This window comes from Ptychodera flava, chromosome 2 (assembly GCF_041260155.1).
Source record: "Ptychodera flava strain L36383 chromosome 2, AS_Pfla_20210202, whole genome shotgun sequence".
In the NCBI taxonomy this organism is placed as follows: domain Eukaryota; kingdom Metazoa; phylum Hemichordata; class Enteropneusta; family Ptychoderidae; genus Ptychodera; species Ptychodera flava.
Window position 1 is genome coordinate 12737230 of NC_091929.1, and position 26059 is coordinate 12763288.

The 26059-nt window shown below is 36.0% G+C and overlaps 1 protein-coding gene across 1 annotated transcript in view; it reads left to right on the top strand.

Annotated features, from left to right (window-relative positions):
* Nucleotides 1–24989, top strand: part of LOC139114804 (uncharacterized) — a 29845-nt gene extending 4856 nt beyond the window's left edge. Inside the window, exons 3-6 of the mRNA XM_070676741.1 lie at nucleotides 9667–10323; nucleotides 15136–15207; nucleotides 17026–17238; nucleotides 21214–24989. Coding sequence (XP_070532842.1) covers nucleotides 9667–10323; nucleotides 15136–15207; nucleotides 17026–17238; nucleotides 21214–23054 — 2783 coding nt within the window. The 3' untranslated portion in view covers nucleotides 23055–24989. The remainder of the gene's footprint in view (nucleotides 1–9666; nucleotides 10324–15135; nucleotides 15208–17025; nucleotides 17239–21213) is intronic.
* Nucleotides 24990–26059: the final 1070 nt, after the last annotated feature.

The window sequence follows — 26059 nt, forward strand, 5'->3', positions numbered from 1 at the left end:
TCCCGCCAAATTGATTAAATTACTGCCAACGCAGTCATAAGGTTCAGTGTCTCATACTTCATGTGTTCAATCTCATTGGTCAACATGATAAAGCAAATTAAACTTGTTACTAATTTTATTTTTCTTTTGCAGATCAAAAGATTGATGGCCTGATTTTCTTTCCTTACAATGGAATGACGTCAATAACCTTTAGACCGAAGGGCCATTTTGCAGTTCATAGAGAAAGGAGTAAGGTTTAATTCCTTTCTCACCATAGCAATGTATTATACTGTGTATTCTGTGAGTGTCTTCTATCAAATGAATAATCTTCTCAGAGATGATAGGCCACCCTATCTAAATCCAATATTTACAGTATACTGTAACAGTTATCATAATTGATCATGCTAAACTAACCTATTTTGTGTTTAATCCAAGTTGATCATAAAATTTATATGCAAATAATCAAACTTTATATTTGAAATATCAAAATCTATATCATACAGAGAATTTTGTAAACTTTGGGATGTTCACATTTGCCTAATTAGCTCCGCTGTCATGAGCTTATCAATCAGGCTGATTTTCTGTCGCTGTCCATATGTCCATCCGTCATCCCTCAACAATGGCCTTCTCCTTTGCAACTGCAATTCTGATTGCTTTGAAATTTTATATGCAGTTTATTTGTGATAACCTTGTTCAAATAAGTTGTTCAAATCGTAGTGAAATTTGCATATTTTTAATTTTAAGGCAATTTTCATCATTTTGGGTTAAAAAAAATATTTGAAAATCTTCCTCAAACTCACTGGTCAGATAGCTTTGATATTTGCTACATAGGTCCGTAGGGATGATCTATTTCAGATTTATTCAAATAGTGGAGAAATATGCAAATTTTTATTTTCAAGGCAACTTTTGTCATTTTTGGTCAAAACGATTGTTTCACCAAAATTGCTCGTCTGTCAGCTGTGATATTTGGTATACAGGTTTAAAGGGATGAGCAAAATGTGATATATTCACATTATGATGAAATTTACAATTTTGGGGCATTTTTGTCATATTTGGTCAAAACTTGTATCCTCAAAACGTATGGGTCTGATAGCTTTGATATTTGGTATACAGGTTCCTACAGATACACTGAATGTAATGTATTAAATTTCGAAATTATGATTAAATCAGCAATTTTGTATTTTTGCAGCTATTTTTGGCTTTCTTTGTCCAGCCACTGAAACAGGCTATCAAAGATTTCTACCTTCATCAATACATGTCAAAAAAAGTTATTCTCTACAAAACACAACACAGCTATATTGCCCGCTAGGTCGCTTTTTATACTACTGACAGCTTTACACAATGTTTTGTTTGCATACAAGTAAGTAAAATAACTGATACACAATTGCACAATATGGATGAGAACTTTTAAAAAAATAGGTGGACCCAGTGCTCAAAATTGTGTCAGTGTGAAAACCAACTACATGTCATGATACATTGTGTTCATTAATATTTACCATTTTCAGTATCAAACAATGAATGCCATCAACTCCATTTCCTATTTTCTAAAAGGGTTTCCCGATTATTATGGAAAGATAGTTTGTAAAGATAGGATAGAAGTGAACACAGTTGCACAATATGGATGAGAACTTTAAAAAAACAGGAGGACCTGTGTTCAAAATTGTGTCAGTGTGAAAACCAACTACATGTTATGATAGTTGTGTAGGTGTGTGTATGTGCAGTGAGTGTCAAAGCGTAGCTGCCTATAGCACTTGACACACCGGAATGCACCATTTTTTACACATTTGTGTAATTATAAGGTCGCTGCCAGTGAAAATAGTGTCCAATAGGATTGCACGCGATGTATAAGTGTTTGGCTAGGTTGTGTGTGCAATGTATGTTATCCTATGTTTTGGTTTTTCACCTGCCTATGCTTCAATTACATTCACAATCCATAAGGAACGATGGCATTACACAAATGTCTTCACATATCCTCTATGTCAAATTATCTTCAGTTTCAAAGTAGCTGGATTCCATCTCAAGTGAAAACTGATTTAATTCCGCACACATTGTTTTCATTAATATTTACCATTTTCAGTATCAAACAATGAATGCCATCAACTTTATTTTCTGTTTTCTAAAATGGTTTCCCGATTGATAATGGAAAGACAGTTTGTAAAGATAGGAAGAAGCAAAGGAGAATAAGACATATAAGTATATAATTAATTTTGCATTACATTTTGTAATATGTTTTTCACTCACACAGTGCTCTATCCTGTAGTCACGTCCTCCAGCAGTGAACCATAGAGTTTAAATTAAGGTAGTACAAACCACAAATTCAAAAGCATACATTTTCCCCAAACTTTTCTTCAGGAAACATTTCACTATTCACCTTTACTAACAACAGTCCTTCAATGCCAGGGTCTCCATGGCAAGCTTGGTAAACATTTTACATACTGTTAACCTTCAAACAAGCCATCATTCTTTTGAAAGACAATTGAGCAAAAAGTCAGAGTACTTGCAAAAGTTAAAATATCTATTTTCATGCTCCATGCTTTGCTCCATGAATATCATCGTCATTGCTCATTAGTGATGAACTAGCGAATGTTTCAGAGTCCAAATACCTGAGCAAGAGGGTGCATACTATGTATTTCAAGATCCAACATCTTTTCTCTGTACAGATTGTAGAGGATACGATATACATCATCCAGCAAAATCCAAATTCACCACAAGTAACCAGAGATGAGCTTCAGGCTGATTGGAAAGCAATTGAAGACAGTCTCATCACGTATGGCTTGTCACAAAACATTGATGTCAAAGGTAAATCTTTTTACCAGGTATTACAAGCATGAAAAACGGGCATAATATGATAAACAGCAAAGCAATGACACGTAAATTGCTATTCCTGTGAGTTTCTTAAACAGTGTACACATAAATGAATAGACACTACTCCAAGGTCTGTGTTTTAGCTACTATAGACTATAGTCTATAGAAGTTATTGGGATGGGTATCCGTCTGGCGTCAGTCTGTATATATGTATGTATGTATGTCCGTTTGTGAGGTGTCCGTCCGCTCAAATATCTTGAGAACCCAAGTATTGAAATTATGATGAAATCTTCAATTTTGTATTTTTGCAGCTCATTTTGCCATTTTTGGTCAGGCCATCCTGAAATGAGCTATCAAAGATATCCACCTTCTAAATCAATACATGTGTCACAAAAAGTTATTCTCTACATAACACAGCAGACCTCTGTCGACTGTTGGGTCACTTGTTTTTTCAAAACCGCTGGTCAGACAGCTTAAATATTTGGTTTACAGGTCCCTAGGATGACCTTAGTGAGATGATTTCATACAGTCAGGAAATACTTAATTTTGTATCCATGTGTATAGTAGCTTCAGGGACTTTGGCCCTATGTTTTTAAAGTTGGAAAGGTTGGCATCGCAATAAATCTATCCATGTTTGCTTTGTTATTGAGTAGTACAGTATTGAGTAGGGTAGAATATTGTGCTGTGGTACATAGTTGTTAAGTCAATGAATCATTGACTCTCTATTGCCTTATATTGTTTTACATTTAAATGCAATTTTGAGTCAAATGCACCTGAAATTTAAAATGGAATGACATGCAATATGCTAGACTTAACAGGTTTGCCCTAGAATGAGTGTATAAAAAGACTTTATTTTACTGATAAGACACAAAATGCATAATATTTTTGGCATTTATCCTATAGGGATCAGAACATTGGCAGTTATCAGAGTGTTGGAGATCACCTTTGGAGGTCAAAGTGCACTGGGGAAGATTGTAACCGTTGTTGATGTAAGTATCATCAGTAATTCAACGTAATATGATAACTTGATAATATTGTGTCATGTTCATTATGCTCTTTGTCACTTTTGAGTAAGCTTCTGTCACCACAGTAGTGGTTTAACTCTTGTTCACATGCTGGACAATTTAAGAACAAAGCCTTTCAGAGTTATATAAAGAACATTGTCTTATATTAGTTACATATTTTTTTACCATAGGATGCTGGAAAACTTTCTGTGAAAGGAGGAAAGATGGCAGACTACCTCGTTGGTGTTTGGTGCATGAGGAGAAGGTTGAGCAGTTTGTTATTTTCCTTGAAGGAATAATCTTTTGCAATGTTGAAAGCAATGATCTTGTTCTTGCACTCCTTTCTTATATGGGAGTGCATTTCCTGTGTAACTTTGACTATGCTCGAGCTGTAAAGAGTGCATGTCAGTTTTTAGAATACTTTTGGCTCACATCTAAAGACAAAAATACAATCCGGGGTAGGTTCAGACAAGTTAGGCCTTGCTATTGTAGGAAATGTGTAATTTGGTCATAGCAAGACAATGTCTCCTCAAAAGTAGGACTTTGTATGTATGCCTATTTTCTCAATGGGAGTATTAAGAAAACTTTTCATTTTTACTATTTTTTGCTTTGCTGTCAGAGATGGGAAGCTGATCAGATAAGCTGACTCATTCATTTTGTCTGTCCTCAAATTTAGTCTTCACTAAAACTGCTCAGATGACATTCACCATGTGATATTTGGACTACAAGCCACTGACTATGACTGATTTATGATATTATCTAAGGACAAATACCTTGCATATGCAAATTTTTATCTGATTTTTTTAGTGTTTTCAAACAGCCTCTTGTCTGATGTGGTTGGTTTGACAGCTTCTTGTCTGATATGGCTGGTCTTACAGCTTCCAAAGTCAATGTGCAGCTTCCTTGGGAGCCCTTAGGTTCAGACAAGTTAGGCCTTGCGTATTGTAGGAAATGTGTAATTTGGTCATAGCAAGACAATGTCTCCTCAAAAGTAGGACTTTGTATGTATGCCTATTTCTCAATGGGAGTATTAAGAAACTTTTCATTTTTACTATTTTTTGCTTTGCTGTCAGAGATGGGAAGTTGATCAGATAAGCTGTCAGTCAGATAGCTTTGATATTTGGTACATAGGTCCCTAGGGATGATCTATTTCAGATTTGTTCAAATTGTGCAGAAATATGCAAATTTGCATTTTTAAGGCAATTTTTGCCATTTTTGGTCAAAAAATTTATTTCTAAAAAGTACTGGTCTGATAGTTTTGAAATTTGGTATACAGGTTTCTATCGATGAACTGAGTAATATGTATTGAATTTCTGATGAAATCTGTAATTTTGTATTTTTGGGGCAATTTTTGCCATTTTTGGTCAAAAAATGTGTATTTCCAAAATACTCATCCGATAGCTGTGAAATTTGGTATACAGGTTCCTACAGATTAACTAAATGATAGTTATTGAAATTATGATGAAATCTACAATTTTGTAATTTTGGGGCAATTTTTACCAGTTTGGTCAAAAAATGTGTATTTCCAAACTACTCATCCGATAGCTTTGAAATTTGGTGTACAGGTTCCTACAGATGAACTAAAAGATAATTATTGAAATTATGATGAAATCTGCAATTTTGTAATTTTGGGGCAATTTTTGCCATTTTTGGTCAAAACATGTGTTTCTCAAAAAGTACTGGTCTGATAGCTTTGAAATTTGGTATACAGGTTTCTACAGATGAGCTAAGTAATATATATTGAATTTCTGATGAAATCTGTAATTTTGTATTTTTGGGGCAATTTTTGCCATTTTGGTCAAAAAATGTGTATATTCAAAACTACTCATCTGATAGCTTTGAAATTTGGTATACAGGTTTCCATAGATGAACTAAATGATATTTATTGAAATAATGATGAAATCTGCAATTTTGAATTTTTGGGGCAATTTTTCCTATTTTTGGTCAAAAAATGCGTTTCTCAAAAAGTACTTGTCTAACAGCTTTGAAATTTGGTATACAGGTTTCTATAGATGAACTAATTTGATCTTTGAAATTATGATGAAATCTGCAATTTTTACTTTTGGGGGCAATTGTTGCCATTTTTGGTCAAAAAATTTATTCTCAAAAACTACTCATCAGATAGCTTTGGTTGACATGTTCTTAGGGATGATCCTATGTGATACATTCAAAGTATGATGAAATCTTCAATTGCGTATTTTTGCAGCTTATTTTAGCCACTTTTTTCCGGCCACTGCATCGAGCTATCAAAGATTTCCACCCTTCTTCATCAACATGTGTCAAAATAGTTATTCTCTACATAAACACAGCGGAGCTATATCGGCCGCTAGTCGCTTGTTGATTTGATTCTGTTCATACAGGGTTCTAGGGGATGATCAAAATGTGTAGAATATTTTAAATTTGTGTTATGAAATCTACAATTTGTATTTTAGGGGTAATTTTAGCCATTTTGGGTCATTTTGTTTCTCACAAGTGCTTATCTGATAGCCTTGATATTAATTATACAGGCACCAAAGGTTATCTTAATGTAATGTGTATCAAAATTATGAATCTGTAATTTGTATTTCTGGTGGCAATGTTAAAAGAAAAATTGCTTTTCGTAAAGTACTTGTCTGATAGCTTTGATATTTTGTGTAGAGGTTCCTAGTGTTTATCTTGATATTATGCTGAAATCTGCAATTTTTTATTTTTAGGGCAATTTTTGCAATTTTTGTCACAAACTTTGTTTTTCTAAAACTGCTTGTCTTATAGCTTTGATATTTGGTATAAATGTTCTTAGGGATGATTTAAAGTCAAGGTCAGCCAGGAAAGTGTTATCTTTCCTGCATTCAGCCTGAGCAGAGGTTCTTGGCCTTTCATCCTATTGAGTCCCATGTCTTTCTTCACCTTCAAACATATCAAAGGCTGTGAAAGATTGCCACCTTTGTTAGAACATATGTCACAAATAGTTAAGTCTCTACACAATACAGTGGAGCTCTATCGGCTGCAAGGTTACTTGTTTACAGATATTAGTGAGATTTGCATATTTGTATTTCTTTGGCAGGTTTTGTGCCTACATTTGGTTTTTATTTTTATGCATATATACCAGAGAGCTTAAATGTTTGGCGGTTCTGTATGTCTGTAAGTGTGTGCAATGTGTGTCAATCCACATCTAAATATGCAAAACTGCAGCACCTACCATCTTAGTATTTGGTGTACATGTACACCCATGGGTGGAGATTTGAATTTGTTCAAATGAATATGTCATGGTAAAAAATATCTAATGAAGTTCTAAAGGGAAAATCCAGTGAATTGGTCAAAAATTCATTTTCTCTGAATTAACCGTTCTGATTGCTTTGAAACTTGGTATACATGTACCTAAGGCAACCTTATTTGAATGTATTCAAATCTTGGTGAATTTTCTTATATTTGTATTTTTGGGTAATTTTTTAATTTTTGGTGATAAAGATCATTTTCCCTGAAATTGCTCATCTGATTGCTTTGAAACTTGGTATGCATGTTCTCAGGTGTTAACTTTAATATACTCACTCTGGCCTCCATTACAACCAAATGTGAGCCAAGTGTCACTGAAGCAATTTTTTCAGTTTGAGTCAAAGAATTTATTCTTCAGAACTACTTATTTGACAGCCTTGATGTATTCTAGTCACTGGGAATGGCCTAGTTTAGATTTGAATGACAGTGTCATTGACACTATGTTTTGGAATCAGATGTTATTTTATGCCATTCATGGAACAGTTGACCAGTATTTTTTTTTAATTCTTCATCAGCACTTTCTCATTTTAGAGCTCTGTAGTTTATTAAATATTTTCCATATATAGCAAAACCTGTCTACCTCCACTTGGACTGGAATTTTTTTGAAATGATATTTAAGAATATTTGTCATTGTGCTGTTAGGCAATGGACTTGAAAACCTCTAAAGTTTGACTGTTCTATTTAGGCAAAGTTGAGATAACACAGGTTTTGCTGTATTTTATTTCTTACCAAGTTACACTTGTTATTTGCTTACATATATATATTCAAATCATTATTATTATTATTATTAGCATAAATGTTTGTCAAGTCATATTTACCGTAATTGTAAAACTTTGTCAAGAATTTTCATTTTATCAATAATAATCATAATAACACTAAAGACATTTCTCTGTGTGATTTCTTTCACAGGTTACACCATAGCCCTCTCCCTTTCACTGGACAAAATGCCATTTTATTGGGGTTTCTTTACTGTTTCTTACAGGATTGTGCACTTTGTCAGTGTTTAGTGTACCGGGTATATACATCAAGACTAAGTCATTTTAATCCTCTTTCTCCTAAGTGATATTAATATCCAAGCTTTGTCTATGGAACCTGATAGAAAGAGGATTAAATTGACTCTAAGAGGACAACAGACGGTAAAGGCGTCGTCAGTGCCCAATCGCTCAATGCCAGCCCCATATCCCTCCTTCCCCCGCCCAGCCCCGCCCTACCTAAAACTGGATGCTCTCCCGGCCTGCCGACAGACCACAAATGTATTATGGATGGCTTGCAAGCAAACCACATTCATGCCAGTCTAACAACGAAGACCTGGCTTGCCTGTAAACTGATGTCTTTTGAATTTGGTCTAAATTCAAGCTTTTTTAGATACATTTAGTGGATTGCTAGCAAACCAAGTCCTACACTCAGTGTGGTCTGTTAACTTGCCAGTCTGTTCAATCAAGTGGCCTGTAGGCAAACTGAAAACAAACCAAAAAGCAAGCCAATTTAGGGAAAATGAAGCAATCCGTTCAGCGACAAATAAACCGGTGCGAATTTAGCACGAATTTAGCTTGCCGGAGAGCTAGAAGAATTTGCAGTGTAGTTTTCCTTTCAGCCTCAATTTGTATGAAAAGGGGAGATAATGTCCTTATTGGATCTGAATCCGACAAACAATATGTTCACATTCGCTTTTGACACCTGTGTGTGCAGGTTCAACATAGCATTACCTTTAATTTATTGTCAACATAATAAGCAATACTAATATGTATTGTTATTGAAAACTTAAAGTACACAAAATGGTAATTAACTGAAATGAAAATGCTAAATCCTGTTAGTGTAAGAGAAATTCTATGCTGGATTGTGCTTTATCACTGAAAAATTGCTTGTAAATCAAAATTCTTTACCTCAGATATGACTCGTCCAATTAGAAAATGATTTGAGAATATCAACACCAAGGTGCCTTCACAAATTCCATTTTGGTGTGAAGGAAATTGAGATCTTGTATAGAATTAGAAAACAGCTTTGCTCAGGTCAATCCAGATGAATCCCTGATTAGGACATTACATTGAATATGAAAATTAGCATGTCATTATCACTAAACTTGTATTTGACCTTGAAATCTGTCAGATGGTTGCTTGACTAAGTAATATCTGAGTGAAGATTCATAAGATATGTAACTGTCATTATAGTCCTGCTAGATAAGGTCTGAAATAAATGATATGCTTGTTGATTGGGTTCTGTCTATGTATCAGTCTGTCTGGAGAGCTCTTTCTCAAGCAAGGCGGGGCCGATTTGTCTCAAACTTGGTAATACAACAACACAATACAGCATACATGTGAACATTGATTTATTTTGTCATTTGATCAAAATATTGCCACCAGACGGCAAGCCTGAGTGATTACATTCAAAATTTACTCGAAGACAGTACATCATGACTTGCATGTGCATTAATTTGTTTTGCCACATGGTCCAGCATGGGACATCAGCAGCTATTTTGTTTTAATTTTTGTCAATCCAGATCTCAATAGATAAGGTACTCAGAGTATGTGTGCCAATGCTTACCACCAGTCGCACATTATAATTTTAACTACAATTCAGTTACATCTAATTGAATCACAATTTCTAATAAGATTATATTGTATTACAGACACTGTTGGCTCATTGCATCAAGATGTATACAATATTCTTAAGACTGGTCATGTTAAGTTCCTGGTTGGTAAGCTCAACATTTCTCAAAATCACACAGTCAAAGAGCAAGAGGCCCAGGATAAATTTCTTCAAAGCTGTGGTCGTTACCGCCATGATATAATACCCGATGGAAACAGCCTGTACCGAGCTGTTGCAGAATCATTCTATGGAGATCAGTCTGGACATCTCTCCCTGAGACAACAAACTTTATCTTACATCAAGAGTGTAGGTACTTGCCATTTAAACATCAAAGGGAAACCACATCATTTTTTCAGCCGTGCTTCTCAGCTTGGTGACTGGACAAAAGTTACTGAAATTGCTGCACTGAGCTACATCCTACATGTAAATATTCATGTACTTACTTGTGACAAGGATTGTATAATTCCACCAAAATTCAAACCATGCCATTTTGGAGGTCCAGAAACAACAAGAGATATCTACATCAGCTGGCTCAGTACGGGACATTTTGATGCAATAACAGATGAACGAAAACCTAATCCAGAATATTCACAATGGTTTCAACAGCAGCTGTCGAGTAATAAACTCTGTGTTGTCCAGGAAAGTGATATAAACAAAAGTTGTTCTGCAAATGAAATTCAAACTCCATCCATGACAGGTAACAGGTTTTTCATATTTATTCATCACTTTATTATCTCAAAAAATAAACTCGACAATGTTTCGGTGAAGTGTGGTCTCTTCAAGTTTATTTAATTAATGAATTATATTGAATCTATTGATCAAGTTATTAGCACATCTAAACCTTCCATTGTAGATTGCATGGCATTCTCCTCATCTTCCCTTATTTCAAGCTTGTTGTGACCTGGCTCAGAAAGCCTAATATAGCCAATGATGTTTGCTATACATTTTCCTTGCTTAGAATTGAACCAGTAGCAGTGAGAAAATCTACAATAGATCCATGTTTCAAAACATTTCCTGTAGTAGGTGATTCTAATTTCCTTGGATTGAGCAAGCCATTGCACCTTTCTTAAGTTGTCAAACTCAAATATGCGTACTTTTCGTTTGTGTAGCATCACACTCTGATTTTTAACTCCACCCATTAAACTGTTCATTTGACTGTAAAAGGCCTCCATCCGAAAGAAAAATGTTGTCACACACAAAGCTACATAGTCATAGTATACATAATCAGTGTCCAGGAGACTCAACTGTGTGACATGCATTGGACATATTAAAAACATGAATGAAACAATTGACTTCAATGCCATTCATAACCAATTAGTAGAAGAGCAAAGTTAGTGATTGACTTCAGCGGATGTAAGTGATGTAATTTTTGCTAGCCAGAGTACATTCCTGTACCAAGAGCTTTAAACTTAGTCTTACTGTGAGTTCAAGTTAAACCGCTGAAAATCACAGACTTTGCTTTCAATGATTTACGACGAACATTTTTTACTCTAAAGGGCATTTAATTTTCATCATTTTCCTATTAAAGTACACAATATATTTTAATATTCATTGTTTTGGTGATATGTACCAAACTATAACGACTTCTGATAGTCTGAACATTGATGATTCATAAATGCTTACAGATACTGGTAAAATGACCAATTAGCATTGGTTTTTAAACGAAGTATGGATATTTAGTATAGTGACATTTGCACTCACAGCTCTCCAATGCAAATGTGACAAAATACAATACATAACTGTGAGCTGCATAACGTGCAACCAGCCCACTTGGGCTTATAGGTAACCTCAAAGCAGTAAAGTACCGGTACAATAAATTAGCACTGGTGATACAAAAAGGTTTTCCTGACAGTATAAGCCTCCTCAACAAAGTGTGCTAATTAAACTGTCTACAACATTTTGTAAATAAGAATTTTAACTTTTCAGGGTCTGATAAGTCACTGAAATTTGCCAGTTTTTCTTTAATATTATCATATAATATTCTTCGATGGCCACATGCCTTACAGTAAACCAGAAATGTGTTTTGGTTTCTGGGTTACGCAAATCATAAAATTCACAAATTCTATCATCTACATCTATGTCTTGAAATCTACCCATTTCAGTGCTAAGGGGGAGGGTACCTGATCTCAACTGAGCAATCAGAGACCCCTGGCTCCAACATAGATTTATCTTAGGGCCACAGGTTTCTTTAAAAGTTACATATGTATGTAGTTCGGGTTTGCTGTGTACATGCAGAGCTATCCCATTCCTGCTTGTGTGATTATATAATAGTTCCTTTGTCACAGACAGATTACATGATACGACAGAATCAAATATATGTCAGCCTTTCCTAATTCATGGAAAACATAAATTTCTCAGGACCAGTTATCGTCATTAATATTAAAGCGCATGCAGTGGTCATCGCGCTGCGCATGCTCCTGAGGGGGGTCACCCATGTTGACAACATATCCAAGGGAGCGTTCAGTTATTATGGCCGGGGGTGGGCCAGCAAATTCTTCCTGCGCATCAGTCAAAATAAGTGAACCCCCCCCCCGTACCCATTGTACAAAAAAATTGATGACCCCCCCCCTTTCAAGATGACAAAAATTGATGACCCCCCCCCCTACATTGCTTGAGTAAAGCTGCACACACAAACACCTCGGGGGTATGGAGCAATAGAATCCCCCCAAAAAAGAGCTTAGATTTTTTCAAATGACCTGCCTTACAAAACTCAAAAGGTGTTAATGCTCAGATTTCTCCTTCTGACTTGCTATAATTTTGGTGGATCCCAAAGGGATTGACAGAAATTACAGGTGGATCTGCAATATTTTTGCGCAAGCGTGTGTGTACAAAATTTTGATATTTGGATTAAATGATAATCAGCTGTTGATAATGTAGATTCACTGTACATGGGAGTCTATGAGGAAAATGAATAATTTTTTTCCAATACAAAACTATCAAAATCTGTGTATTTATAGACATTTGATAATTCATTTTAAAGTACTTAGTTAGCCTACGATGGTTAAAGGTTGATATGTGTGCAAGAAATTGGATTTTGGAATTTCACCGAAATGTTGATTCACTATACATTGGAGTCTATGAGAAACTAAGAATAATTTTTTACAATGCTAAACTAAATAATTTGTGCTTTTATAGGTGTTTGATAATTGATACAGATGTACTTGATTCAAATAGGTATTTTAAAGTTCAGATGTGGACAACAATTATGTTATTGGAATTTCACCTAAAAGTATTACCGGTATTTAACTTTTCATGGTACTAGTAGTCTCAGTACAGGTGACTGTTAAATAATTTCCCTGACAAAACTTGCTATATCTCTAATATGTAAGTAATAGGAATTGTTCATCGCCCTCAGTGCAGTGACCTTGATTTACAATAAGACAAGCCTTAGAGTTGTCAAGTCAAGATGTTCATGTGACAGATAATTATACTTTTGTTCAGATTTACAGGTGAATAACTTCAGAGAATGAAATCATGCAACGAATCATTTTTATCTCCCAGAATATTTCTGAACACTGAAACTGCTTTTTGACGGGACGGATACTTATGAAAATTAAGTGACCCCCCTCTAAGCTGTTTGAAAAATACATGACCCCCCTCCCTTTGCAGTTTTCAAATTTGAGGTGACCCCCCCTGGATTTTGTTGACCCACCCCCGCCATAATAACTGAATGCTCCCAAGAATGCCACACTAGGTTACGGGTTGATTATTATGTTTGCGATATTGCCGCTTGTGAAAATGGCGGCTGATCTGTCACAAGCATACCAACTTACCGAATCTAAGTTAAATATATGTTGAATATTGAACAGTAATAACACGCTGGATTGAGGTCACATTTGATCATGATTTTCTTGAATCAGTTGAATGGGGCTCAGCTACCGGTAGTGTTATCGCTCAAGCCATGGAGCTAAGCACTTGTAAACCCGTACGCGTGTATATGCCAACAGACTATAAATGACCGGGCTCTAGTCTACAACATCGCTAGCAAGGACGAGAGCTTCCATTTCAAGAGGCCAAACAGGAGTACAATTGACAATAACGCAAGCTACAGAAATCTACAGCTCGCAGGGCAATGCCCACTGCAGCAAGAAGCATCTGCTGTTCCGTGGTCTGCATGAACGTCCTGCCAAGAGAACCGGGTATATGGCGCGCTACACTCAGCTGTGGAGAATCCAACTCCACTACGAACTTTACCCTGTTAGGGGGTGCAAACGAGAATTCCGAGTACAGGTATCAAGTCAAGCGAAGGACCTTCTATAGGTCTTCTTGTTATGTGGGGGTTATCTCATTTGAAAGAGGATCAGACCTACCTGGCAATCAGGAGGTACAATAACGAAGTTTGCGCGCGTAGCACCAGTAGGCCTACACTATCTAGCTGTTGGACACTGCCATGACCGTGCACAGGATCTCTCAATACGACCCTATGTGTAGCCGTGCAATTTCCTGCCAAATGCCGCGAAAACCCGCTCGTTTTGTCTATTATTTCCTGTCATTTGACTATTTCTGGCCACGTATTACTAGATAAGAATGGTGATCAACAGTGGGTCTTTGGCAAAGTCGTCGTGAGGCCGGTACGTTGTGGGACCGGATTCTCTTATATTCGTGTACGTCAACACGGTGACCGTCTACCTTTTCGAAGCAACAGCATCTCCGGTGTCCTGCTCTGGCTTGCCGATCGTGGTCTTGATTGTAATTTTTGTGTTAGGAATTGTGCTTGTTGCTGGTCTACATATATATACAATGTTTAGTGATGTATTTTTACTGTACTGTGCATAGTATTGTGTACAACCAGCGTGACCGCGCGCGATCAAACCAATTTGTTCACTGTGACTGCGTGCAGTAAACTCAGCGACATAATTTCCCGAGTGTAGTGTCTCAATTTTCGTAGCCTTACATGAGTTTATAGATAGAAATACACCACTGAAGTTTGTTTCCGATCTTAATATATTACTATTGCATGAGGTTGAATCTTACAAAGGCCTTAACAAAGTGAGGGACTGCTCCCATCTCACTCCGATTGAAGTTGAGAAGACTTATGTTTACAAAAATTTATGTTTATCAACAAAAGAATTGCGCATGCGCAGCGCGACGACCACTGTGCTTTAATGTTAAGATACCAAATGAAAACTTTCTTAGTGAGCCTGTTATCAAGCATCATAAGTAACCTGTTCCACATTCTTATCATGTTCAACTTCTGTCTTTCTGCAGAGGCCCATCATGTATCTCCAGTAATTACATGAATAGGAACCAAATGGTTAACTCCAAGGTAGAAACGCGATTGTCAAAAGTAGAGCATTCGTTTTTACCTTTAAATGAATACTGATCTCTGCGGTCTGTCTGAGATGTTGCTCAGAAACATAGTTATTGTCTAGACATAAATTTTGGAATTTTTATCAAATAAAATACATAAATTTTAAGTACCATCTGTGAATGTGGATGAATGTGTAATCTGTGAGAGAAATTTACTAAAATGTAATTTAGCAGTGAATATAATTTTGTATTTTTACAGAAACACAGACAAGATCTGGCATCTACGAGTTCAATGCTGTACTTCATGATGTAGCAAATGAACTTGGACAAGGTAAATTAAGTTTTTGCTCTTGAACTACTAGAGTAACCTACTCAATTGCACCCTTCATTGGTATCGTTTGCGATGTTTGCCATCGTAAGGTTTGAAACCTTGATATGTCCCCCTGGTATGTTCATTAAGTCTTGCAGGCTGATGTTGGGAAATGCCTGCAACTTCAAACTTGGTCTCATGCCGGTAATGTCACATAACCGCTCTTTCTCAGGTATCACTTTATAGCTTCTCAGAGACAATCTCATTAAAGTGTATGAACATAAGTGGAAAATTATCCTATTCAATTCTTTTTTCTTGTTTTAAAGTCAATATGCAGCTTCTAATGGATATATTAACACCTCAATTTCAATAAAATTAGCATACATTTTCAAATTTACAAGTTTTAGATTTTTTTCCATATTTTTTGCGCAATTTCCTTCAAACCTTTTTTCTGAGTGTTTGACCAATAGTGTTCAAATTTGGTTTGTATTAAAGTTCCAAGTGATGGACTTGTTCAGTTTGATTCAAAGAATGATATAATTTGTGTATGCAAACTTTTAAGTCTATTGTCTTATATTTGGTCATAGAGAAAGATAGATAGAGTGGCAACGGGTATTGTTTAAGGCGTGAAGCGGTTACGTAACCCATCCATGTTCGCCTCGCCTCAGGTTGCTCCCGCCTCTCTTTTCCGAAGAGTGCCGACCATGAATCCTTCGGTAGTTTTCGGATTTTCGCCAATTGTTAAGCGAAAGTATGTTCGGCAAAGTTGTGGTGTTGTTGTTGTCGTGTGGTGCTGAGCAGAATTGACGTGCTGGCGAAAACGGGAGTGTTTTGAGCTTCAGGAAAACGAGTTTTTACCGTTTTAAAAATTCCTCTCATATTTTTATGAATATATAATGAGTGTGTTTGAACCAAATTTGAAAGTCTTTTATCGATACTGTCTGGTTTTACTCAATGGTTTACGGTCAGTCGTACCCTCTTTTACACGTGCGTCAAGGAAGGACATGTTTATGAAACTGCTGCCGTGTTATGTTTTGATTGGCGTGAAGCAGTGTTTCTGGCCTGAGAGCCACAAAGTAACTATGGTTGCTACGCGACTGGCAGTACGATGCCATCTCGTCGTATTTTTTCGCATAATCTCGTGTAATCATCAACCACAAACAAAGCCTCCAAAAAGTTTAACACCTTGGAGCTCATTTTAATATGAAAAGCCAATAGTCTACTGAGACGACCATGGAACAAAAGGCATGCAAGTGTTGCTACTCTGTCTCTTGTTACTCTGTGATTTGGTCAACACATTAGGTTTGTACCTGTCAAAATTCAATGAGTAGCTTCTTAGGGATGCCCTTATAATCTATGAATGAATTAAAATAACTATATATAAGTTTATTTTAATTTTTTCTTTAGTTGCTAAACCACCTTCTAACAAGTGCTTCTTTGAAACTTTGTGCAATGCAAATTGAATTAGTATAGAAGTACTTTTCTTACAAATGATTGTGAAATTTGCATATGCAAATTTTTCAGATAAGTTTTGCTATTCAAAAAAATCAGCAGCGTTCAGGAAAGAGGAGATGAAAGTGTATCTTTTGATTGCCAGTGTCACTAACCTTGAAAAACACTGGACGATTACCCCGGTACTTGGGCTTTCTTCAATATACATATACCGGCATATTTTAGTGCAATTGTAGCAGGTAAAGTTACAATATCTTTAGATTATTAACCCTTATATGCCATAAGTGGAGTTTGCATAACTCTGCATAATGCTCAGATTTGACTACCGGGTATCTCTTCACTTAGTATATATGTGATGTTATGCCTTTCTCCCTCTGAAACTTGCAGATGAATTCCAACAACTACTGCTCCTATGCAAAGGAATAATACCAAAGTCAAGAAGTGAAAATTTGTGGAACTGCATGGATCTGTTTCAAACACTAGAAGATCAGGGATTAATAAGTAGAAGAGATGCTTCATTCCTGATCGAATTACTTACTGAAATCAAGAGGATGGACCTTGTGGAAAAAGTCAGAACTCACCATCCTGGCAGTCTTGCAGGTAAGATGACAACGGTAGAGCAATGAGCATGTGTTTTAAAGTATGAGGAAACTGTAAAAGTAATATGATTAGCTTGTTACATGACATGTAATTCTCTATTGTGCAAAAAACCAAGTTATGCAATGATACAAATTATGAGTGAATCACAAGACACCACAAATAATTGTCTTCATGATGTGGAGTTCTAATAATATCCAGGAATAGCTATCCTGAAAATCACAGTGAACGAAACTAATCTTTCAAAATGTATTAAACAAAATTCTCTTGCAATTTTTAGGTGGTTCTAAGGCTGCGTTCACAAATAACGATTAGGGGGGGGGGGGGCTGGAGGAATCTCGATTGAAATCTTATTTTTTTTCAGATCCCCCCTAAGTACCCTAAAAAATTTTCAAATGCCCCCCCTCTATATGGTCAAATTTTTTCAAGTCCCCCCCCAACTATCACAGGCCCGCATATTTGTAAAGGATGTGAGCGCAGAAAAAATAAACATGTATTGCGCCGTTCTGCTCACAGGTGTTCAACACTACCTGTATTAGCACTTTGTATAGTCATATTCCCAAGGCAAGTTCTTTAAATGTATCGGTTAATTTTTTAGATTTATTGGTCTAAAAGCCAACTTGAATTAATCCAACTCTGGCCAGGTCGATTGCTCCTGTTGAAGAGCACACAAAATGCAATCATGAGAGAGTAGAAAATTGTGAATTCTGGCTAATTGCCGTATTGCACAGTGACCTACCAAAATTGTTTCAAAACTACAAGACCTATATGAATTAGATGCTACTCAAAATTGACAATACCGGAAGGTTAAAATATTCCATCAAATAAATGTTTTAATCTCTGAAATTTTGGGTGTGATAATTGCAAATTTGGTTAAAAAATAAATAATTCCATTTGGTCACATATTTTTTCTTTTAGTCTTTACTATTCAAAGTTTTACTTCTGTATCATTTTATAATAAGAGTGTGAAAATTAAGAAAATCAAGCATGGTGACCCCATCTTTTTTCTTTAATATTTGATTATTCTCATATGCCAGAATTCAAACATTTCTATGTTTTCTTCCTTGTGTTGCTCTCTGGCCTGATCTTGTGTACAAGTGAGTTTCACTGTCATGAGTGTCATTTGACCAAAACTCTTCTTCAAATACCATGTACATCAAAGTCAGAGCTGTCTCTGTCACTGTTCAGGTATGCAGTGACAGTGACACTGCAGTAGCAGGGTAGTATCAGATAGTGACACTACCTGTAGGCAGTAGCTGTATTAACTTTGATAATTTTGGCAATATTTTTGTTCAGTTTTACTACTGCGTTCTTGTTCTACTCCCTACAGCATGTTAAATTGTCCAGTATTCAGCCTATGTACTATGCATTTGTATCACTGACAACTGACTGTCAGTCTGGACTCCTATTAAATTATCACCAAATACATATTTATATTTATATATACAGGCTTTGTCAACAAACTAAATATTGTGTGTTTGAGCATGCTGTAGGGAGATAGCAAGAAACTGTAATTGTTATATTGCATAGGAATATTGCAGAAATCATTAACCGTTGCAGCTTCTGCCCTGTTACGAGGCTCAAGTTTGTTTTTTAACAAATAACATGTTAAGATTTTTTCGAGATAAAAGTCATGAAATGTGACAAAATGGTTCAAGATTTTGTTAAATTATTACTAACATTACAACATTTTGATGACGTAAAAAAAGGTATTCATTTTTCATTGAATTACCTACAAAAACTTGGAATTGGAAAATGTAAAACTCAAAAGGGACCCAAAAATTTTCAAGTCCCCCCCCTACAGGTAGAGCAAAATTTTCAAGTCCCCCCCCACTACACCCCAAAAATTTTCGAATCCCCCCCCTGAATTCCTCCCAGCCCCCCCCCCCAACCATTTTTTGTGAACGCAGCCTAACCCTAGTTTGACTGGACTAGTGTGTGTGAATTCTAGTATTACTCCACTGAGATCAATGGCAGACATGTACAGGCCTAATTTAGGATTAAGCAAACATAAATAGCTATGATGATATTTCTTGAATCCTGCTGCCTACTTGTAGTTTATTAATAGGAGACACTAACGGACAGTATATAAAAGATGTGCTCAACTCAGAAAAGACTGTAATACTTTGTGACCCAGTATCATCTTATACAGCAATATATGCAATCGAAATACATAGACTTATATTCAGAGAGCATGTTTGTTACGTTACGAGTAAATCCAGCAGGATAATGTTGCATGGCAGCGTTCAGACAGTGCTACTTTCTAGCTTTCACTTAGGGGCCGTGGATAATTAAAACATGTGCACGGTAAACACAACTTCTGTATTTAGGGGGGATTGGCTGTAATTTGATTACCATGCGCAAAAATCGCACTAAAGTTTTCCTATCGCAACACCTCGCTACATGTTTTTCTGTATCACAAAACATCGCGCAACATTGTTTTGCGTGTGCCAGGCCAGTAGTCACCGGTGATACACCAGCATTATTTTGACATACATCAGTGCAGGAGTAAAATAACGTAACAATCATTTTGGATACACTGTTTCATTTCTTTCTGTTGGGTACGTCATTGTTGGGTTGGCACTTAACAGAGATTGATTTTAGAGGGGGTTGCGGGGTGGGGGAGGGAGGGGGCGATTGGTAGCATACATGTATGTGTGATTTCATAGCGACGTAATCACCGATTGTTAGATGGAGAAACAGAATGAGGCTTGGCTGGATTTTCGCACTACCAGACTTTCGTTTAGGAGGGGGGGGGGTTGAGGACAAAGCCACTTAGTTTCATTTACCATGCGCATGCTTTAATTATCCACAGCCCCTTAATAAGCTAAAACAATTATTTATTTGCCAGTCCTATACAAACGTGTTAAATACCTTAGACTTGGGGTTTTGAACAAGAATTGTCCATGGAGACAAGCTGCAACATTATGTCAAGTGTCACAGATGTGATATCTTTTCTCAACCATACATGTAAAAGTTTCAAAATTTTCCGCTGTGTTATTTTCAAATTTTGTTTTTTGAAGTCAGCTAGTTCTGAAAATATTGTAAATGATCCATATTCTAAATAGTTTTATTGTTCTGAACTGCCACATTGGAATAAAAAGTTACATTTAAGTTTTGAGCCTAGGCACTTTTCTTATCTAGACGGGTAGATATTATTTGATTTGTGGTATAGTAACAGGCATTATTATACATCTACCATCGAGAACAATAGAATTTTGCGTGCGCTAAAAACGCCGTACGGAACGCCCATTCAGTAACATGTACGGATTCCAGGTGCCCCATCCCCTGCGGCTGTATCTGCGCGTTCACTGTTGACCATTTCAAGGGACGAGTGCCAAAACATGGTCTCGCACGCTCTGTAAGTTTGTGAGTAGTGCGCGCACACACACACTATCCAGTACTTGCAGTTAGCGCCTTCGAGATAGCATTCCACACTGCGCCATACCGGTAAATCGTAAGAAAAATTCTTGACATTGCACGAAAACGGTTATTACTCTGACAATTTGATGCCCCAGGCACGAATATAAGATGTATAATTATAAGGTTATCATGAATATACCGTAAACGATGCACAAGGACATTGGTGCCGTGCATCACCCTCTGCTTCGCGCGATACACTGCACCAATGTCCTCGTGCATCCTTTTTGGTATTTTCGTAATAACCTCATATTATTAAGAAGAGGAAAGAGGTATATCAAGCCCTGCCTACCATTGAATCTGAATACTTATATGTTTTTCCTTTCAAGTTTATTGTATCATGTTTTCCTAATGCAATTAACACTACATTTCTGACACATATCAATCAAAAGATACCCCTTAAAAAACTGTCGTGATGGAACGCCCCTTTTCTCAAAAGAAACCTTGAGAAAACACTACAATATGTGTGTGATGTTATTGCAATCGATGTAGGAACATTCACAGTCTTACTTTGTGGATATGCATTCATATTTATGGACAATTTTCATGTCTTTTCAGATGGCATCTCATGGATCAAGACACATCTGAGGAAAAAGTACAAGAAGCATTATAGAAATTTCAAACCAATCCCCTGGAATGAGAACATGTCACTCAGCCTTACCAAGCTGTACACTAGACTGAAGGTTACTAAAAGTAATGAGAGAAAACGCTTTAAAAAGGGTAAAATTCTTACAAATGAGAAAGCTATTTTTGGCAAAAAGGGTTTGCATGAAGATTTTGCAAGAATCCAAATAGAAGGAGCACCGGGAATGGGGAAATCAACCTTGTGTAGAAAACTTGCATATGATTGGGCTTGTGGTGAACTACCTCAATATCAGTTGTTGTTTCTTTTAGAAATGCGACATGTTAGTGAAAATTCTCACCAGCTTGAAAGAATTATATTTGATCAATTACTTCCTGATAAAGCAGAGATCACATTGTCAGCACTTGTTAAGTTTATTAATCAGAATCAAAGTTCTGTACTGTTTCTTTTTGATGGTTTAGATGAAATGAAATTTAGGTCAAATGTTGACTCAAGTGTAATTAAAACAATACAGCAAAAGCAGTTCCCATGGTGTACAGTTGTCACAACTACTAGACCTCACGAGTGTGACAATGTACTCATGGAAAGCGATGTGCAGTTCATGGTTGAAGGTTTTAGTTTACAAGATGCAATGAAATACATAGAAAAATACTTTAATAATAATGAAAGCAAAGCTCAGAGTCTTATTTCTGAGTTGAAACTCGATAAAGTACCACTACATAGGTCACCATTACCATATTTGAGAGCTTACATGGACGATAGTAATGGTTATACTAATGATGATACCAATGATGATGATGATGATGATGATGATAATGATAATGATACAGATGATGATGATACAGATGACAATTGTACTTTTGACAGGCATAGCCTAAAGTTTACACACAGTCATGCAGTTGGGTCATCATCATTCTATGACATGAGACATTCTGGTGATGATGATGTTTATGAAAAAATTGTCCATACAGGATATTTAGATGAGCATATTCAACATTTAACTGAAAAGGTTCCGAGGAATGTACAAAGACATGCAGAAGATTTTCACACTCAGCATGATTTACTTTGCAATCCATTACACGTAGCATTTGTTTGTTTACTATGGGAAGATAAACGGTTCATTCCAACCAACATGACAAATACTTACTCTGAAATTTTAGAGTGTATATTAAGAAGGTGTTGTTGTAAAAGTGGCATAGAAATGCCCAGTGGTGAAATACCAAAGAAAGTACAAGACGATGTGAACTGTTTGGCTTCTTTGGCTTTTAAAGCTGTGGTTGAAAAGAATATGATACTAAATGAAACAGATGTGCCATCAACGTTACTTTCCCTTGGACTGTTAGTGAGGGATACAGGTGTTTCAAATATCAAACCTGAAAAGCTGTGCTTTTTCTACCATAAAACATGGCTAGAGTATTTTGCTGCTCTTCATTTTTGCAATAATGTGAATGAAAATGTCAATGACATGAAATCAACTTTTAAAGACTTTGCATTAAATGCAGAACAAGTAGGTCTTTTTGTGGCTGGTATTCTGAAGGATAAAGCAAAATCTCTTCTGCCAGTGCTGGGTAACAAACTGGTAAATAAGTATTGGTATCATTGGGAATCTGGTGTCTGCAGTGATTTCTCTTACTTTTTTCAATTTACTTGTGCATTTTGCCATGAAGCAGGCCTTGCTGTTGAAAGCTTAATAAAATATATGCCAGATATTCTTATTTTATCAGACATGATGAAGTTGACAATTATAACTGCCCAATCTCAATGTACAATGAATATTATACCAGTTTGTGTGCAGGAAAGCAATGTGGGTGGCTGAGATATGTAGATGAGTCTATGGTTAAGGAAATGATAACTCTCTTTAAATGTCAGAAAAAGCTTAAACAGCAAATTAGAAAACCTGGTAATGTAATACTTCATCATGATGAAAGGGAGACATTTGAAAGTGACAGCTGTTATAACGACAATTACTGTATGATAGTTAAGGAGCTGGCTGATCATTGCATATGCTTACAATCTTTGGAATGTTACAGTATCTGCTTACAGGTTATGGAATCTTTAGCAAGGGCACTTAAGAGTGGCTGGTGCTTGGAGGCCTTGAAGTTATCTGTATGTGTAGGTGTGTCAGACAGAGGAAAATGTAATGCTTCTTTCGCAAATTTGTTCCAAAGTGTTAATGACAATCAGTCTCTGAATTTCTTTGAAATGTATGTCAAAGATGAATATGTGCTACTTCTTCAAAGATCACATCCACTGGTATGCCCATTGAGACTTCTTATAGACAGTGGGCCAGAGCATGTTTGCATATTCATGTCTAAATCATACTATGCCTCTTCAACCGAAACAATCAGTGAAATCTGTGAGTTTGTACAAAATTGTAAACAAACAAGGTCATTCATTTTCCTATTACCAAATCTATCACAGAGTCAGATTGACAATCAATTTTTGCCTGCATTAAAGTCTGTAAGCCCAACTTTGAAATCAATCAAAATTGTAAACAGTGTACATCTGATGAACAGGGCTGATCAGCTCGCCTCATCTTTGAATGCAAGTAGACATTTACATGAATTTAAATTAGACATTTATACCAGGTATATATCAAATGGCATTTCTTTAATTACAAAGGTTAAATATTTGGAATCTCTTACATTTCAGTTGGCTGACAGTGCACACTCTAATGTTGACAATCTTGTATTAGCTTTGCTACAGCACTCAAGCTTGAAACATTTTTGTCTTCAGATAACAGCAGGTCTGGATAAAAGTGATTTTTATCCTTTGTGCACACGTGTTAGAGATGCATGTTACAATGCTTTTAAACACAATCAAACACCTCAGATTTTAGGCTTGACTTCAATATCACTGGTATTGCTATCAATGCATTTTAAAGAGCTTGACTATATCCTGTCTGTGCTGTCCAAGGAGCCCTTTTTGAGGTATATGACCTTTACAGCAAAATGCACAAACATATATCACAGTGAATTGGGACATCTGGTGGCAGCATTCGCATCAACAATTGAAATTAATTTCATAGGTTCAAAAGCACAGGAAATGACATAAAGGCTTCTAGCAACAGATTCAATATTGGACATTACATTCCATGAATGTCAAAATGGAAAATGACAAACAGTTTAAAATAGATTTTCATGTAAAAGATAAACAGTTATTTGAAAAATGTGCGTTTGAATCAATAAATGATGATACCAGACAGGGGTAGTCTGGTACTATAGAAATAAACTCCACACATACAGAGAGTTGACAAAAGATTTCTCTCTCTCGAAAGTTATATGATCATGTAATAAAAACCCAGATCATAGATCAGCCCTGTGTAAGTTATGTATTAGTGCTCACATATTACACTGTGGAACAGGTAGATATAGAAACCTTAATATTATAGACAGAGAATGCCCAATTTGCCAAAATAAAGGGTACACAGGCATTAGACATGATTTTTTTTCAGTTAATTTAACATTTGTAAAAACAATTTCAGAGACACACAAGACCTAGACATTTTCCAAGAACAGACATTGGTATGTGGATTTGGAAAATACATTTACATGTTTTAAGCTCAGACAAAAAAATAAAAAAAAAAGTAAAATATTGTTGAACATGTAAATATCTTCATATAGAGACATTTATATACATATTATATTTTGATTTAATACTCTTTTGTTGTTGATTTTGCAAAACCTTTATTGTACTTTATGATCAAGATCCCACTTGGGATACAATTTCAATAAAGGCTTGCTTTACTTCATTTCAATGTATCAAGCTGTGGTTCTAATGCTGTAAGATTGAGTTAATGTGAAGAATAATAGGAATTGGATGTAACTCGCAATTTTAAGGATAATGTATTATTTATTTAATTGTAGTGTATTCATTTTCATTGTCTTCATGGTCAATAACTCTTAGCTTATGAAATTACTGACTGGGTACTTTTTTGTATTGTATCTGTCAAATTTTGTAAGACATTCGTAAATACTGTATTAAAATGTATGCAAATGATGACACAATTTGTACATGTACTTTTTGTGTGTCAGCGTTTTTATTTTTGATCAGCGCATCATTTCTCAAAAGTATTTAATATGATATGGTGTGTTTGTATGATTGTCAAAGTGACGTAAAATGTTCACATGCAAACAACACTGAGGTATTTGGTCACCATTCAAAGATAATTTAAACCTTTAGCTATATCAAGCAGTATCAGGGTTGTGAATTGTGTACATGCAGCATTGCCTGTAATCATAGTCTAGCTCCCTCTCGAGTCAGTTGTTTTAGTCTTTTTACGAAATCATGGTTTAGCCCCCTCAGCAGCATTATAATCTAGCCCCTCAGGAATTCTGATATCTGCCTCCCACCCCCACTTGTTCTTACCTCTATAAGTAATCATGGCAGCCCCCTCAGTTCCAATCTCTTCATCCAAATTCTGAACATAACAGTTTCAGGATTCCAGTGCTGTTGGATGCTCAGTAAGTATACAATGATGACAGAAATATTTTTTATCAAAAATATATATATTTATAAATATTAATATGATAAACATATTTCACTTTTTCATTATCACTTACTTTGCCTTCTGATCCTGACTTGATGTGCCGTGTGTCAATTTTATGTACTGATTATATGAGTGAGCCTAATTCAAGCACCACATTAGGCAGGCCACATGCTGCGTGTCAAATTCCACGATTCATGTTCTAGGCCTACAGTTTAAGCTAGAAACTGAGAGGCAATTTGGCTAAACTTTACTTTATCAATTCATCTACACTGATAATTCACCATAGGACTTCAACGGCACCTTCTATGTGCATGAAGTGGTGACCTGCGATA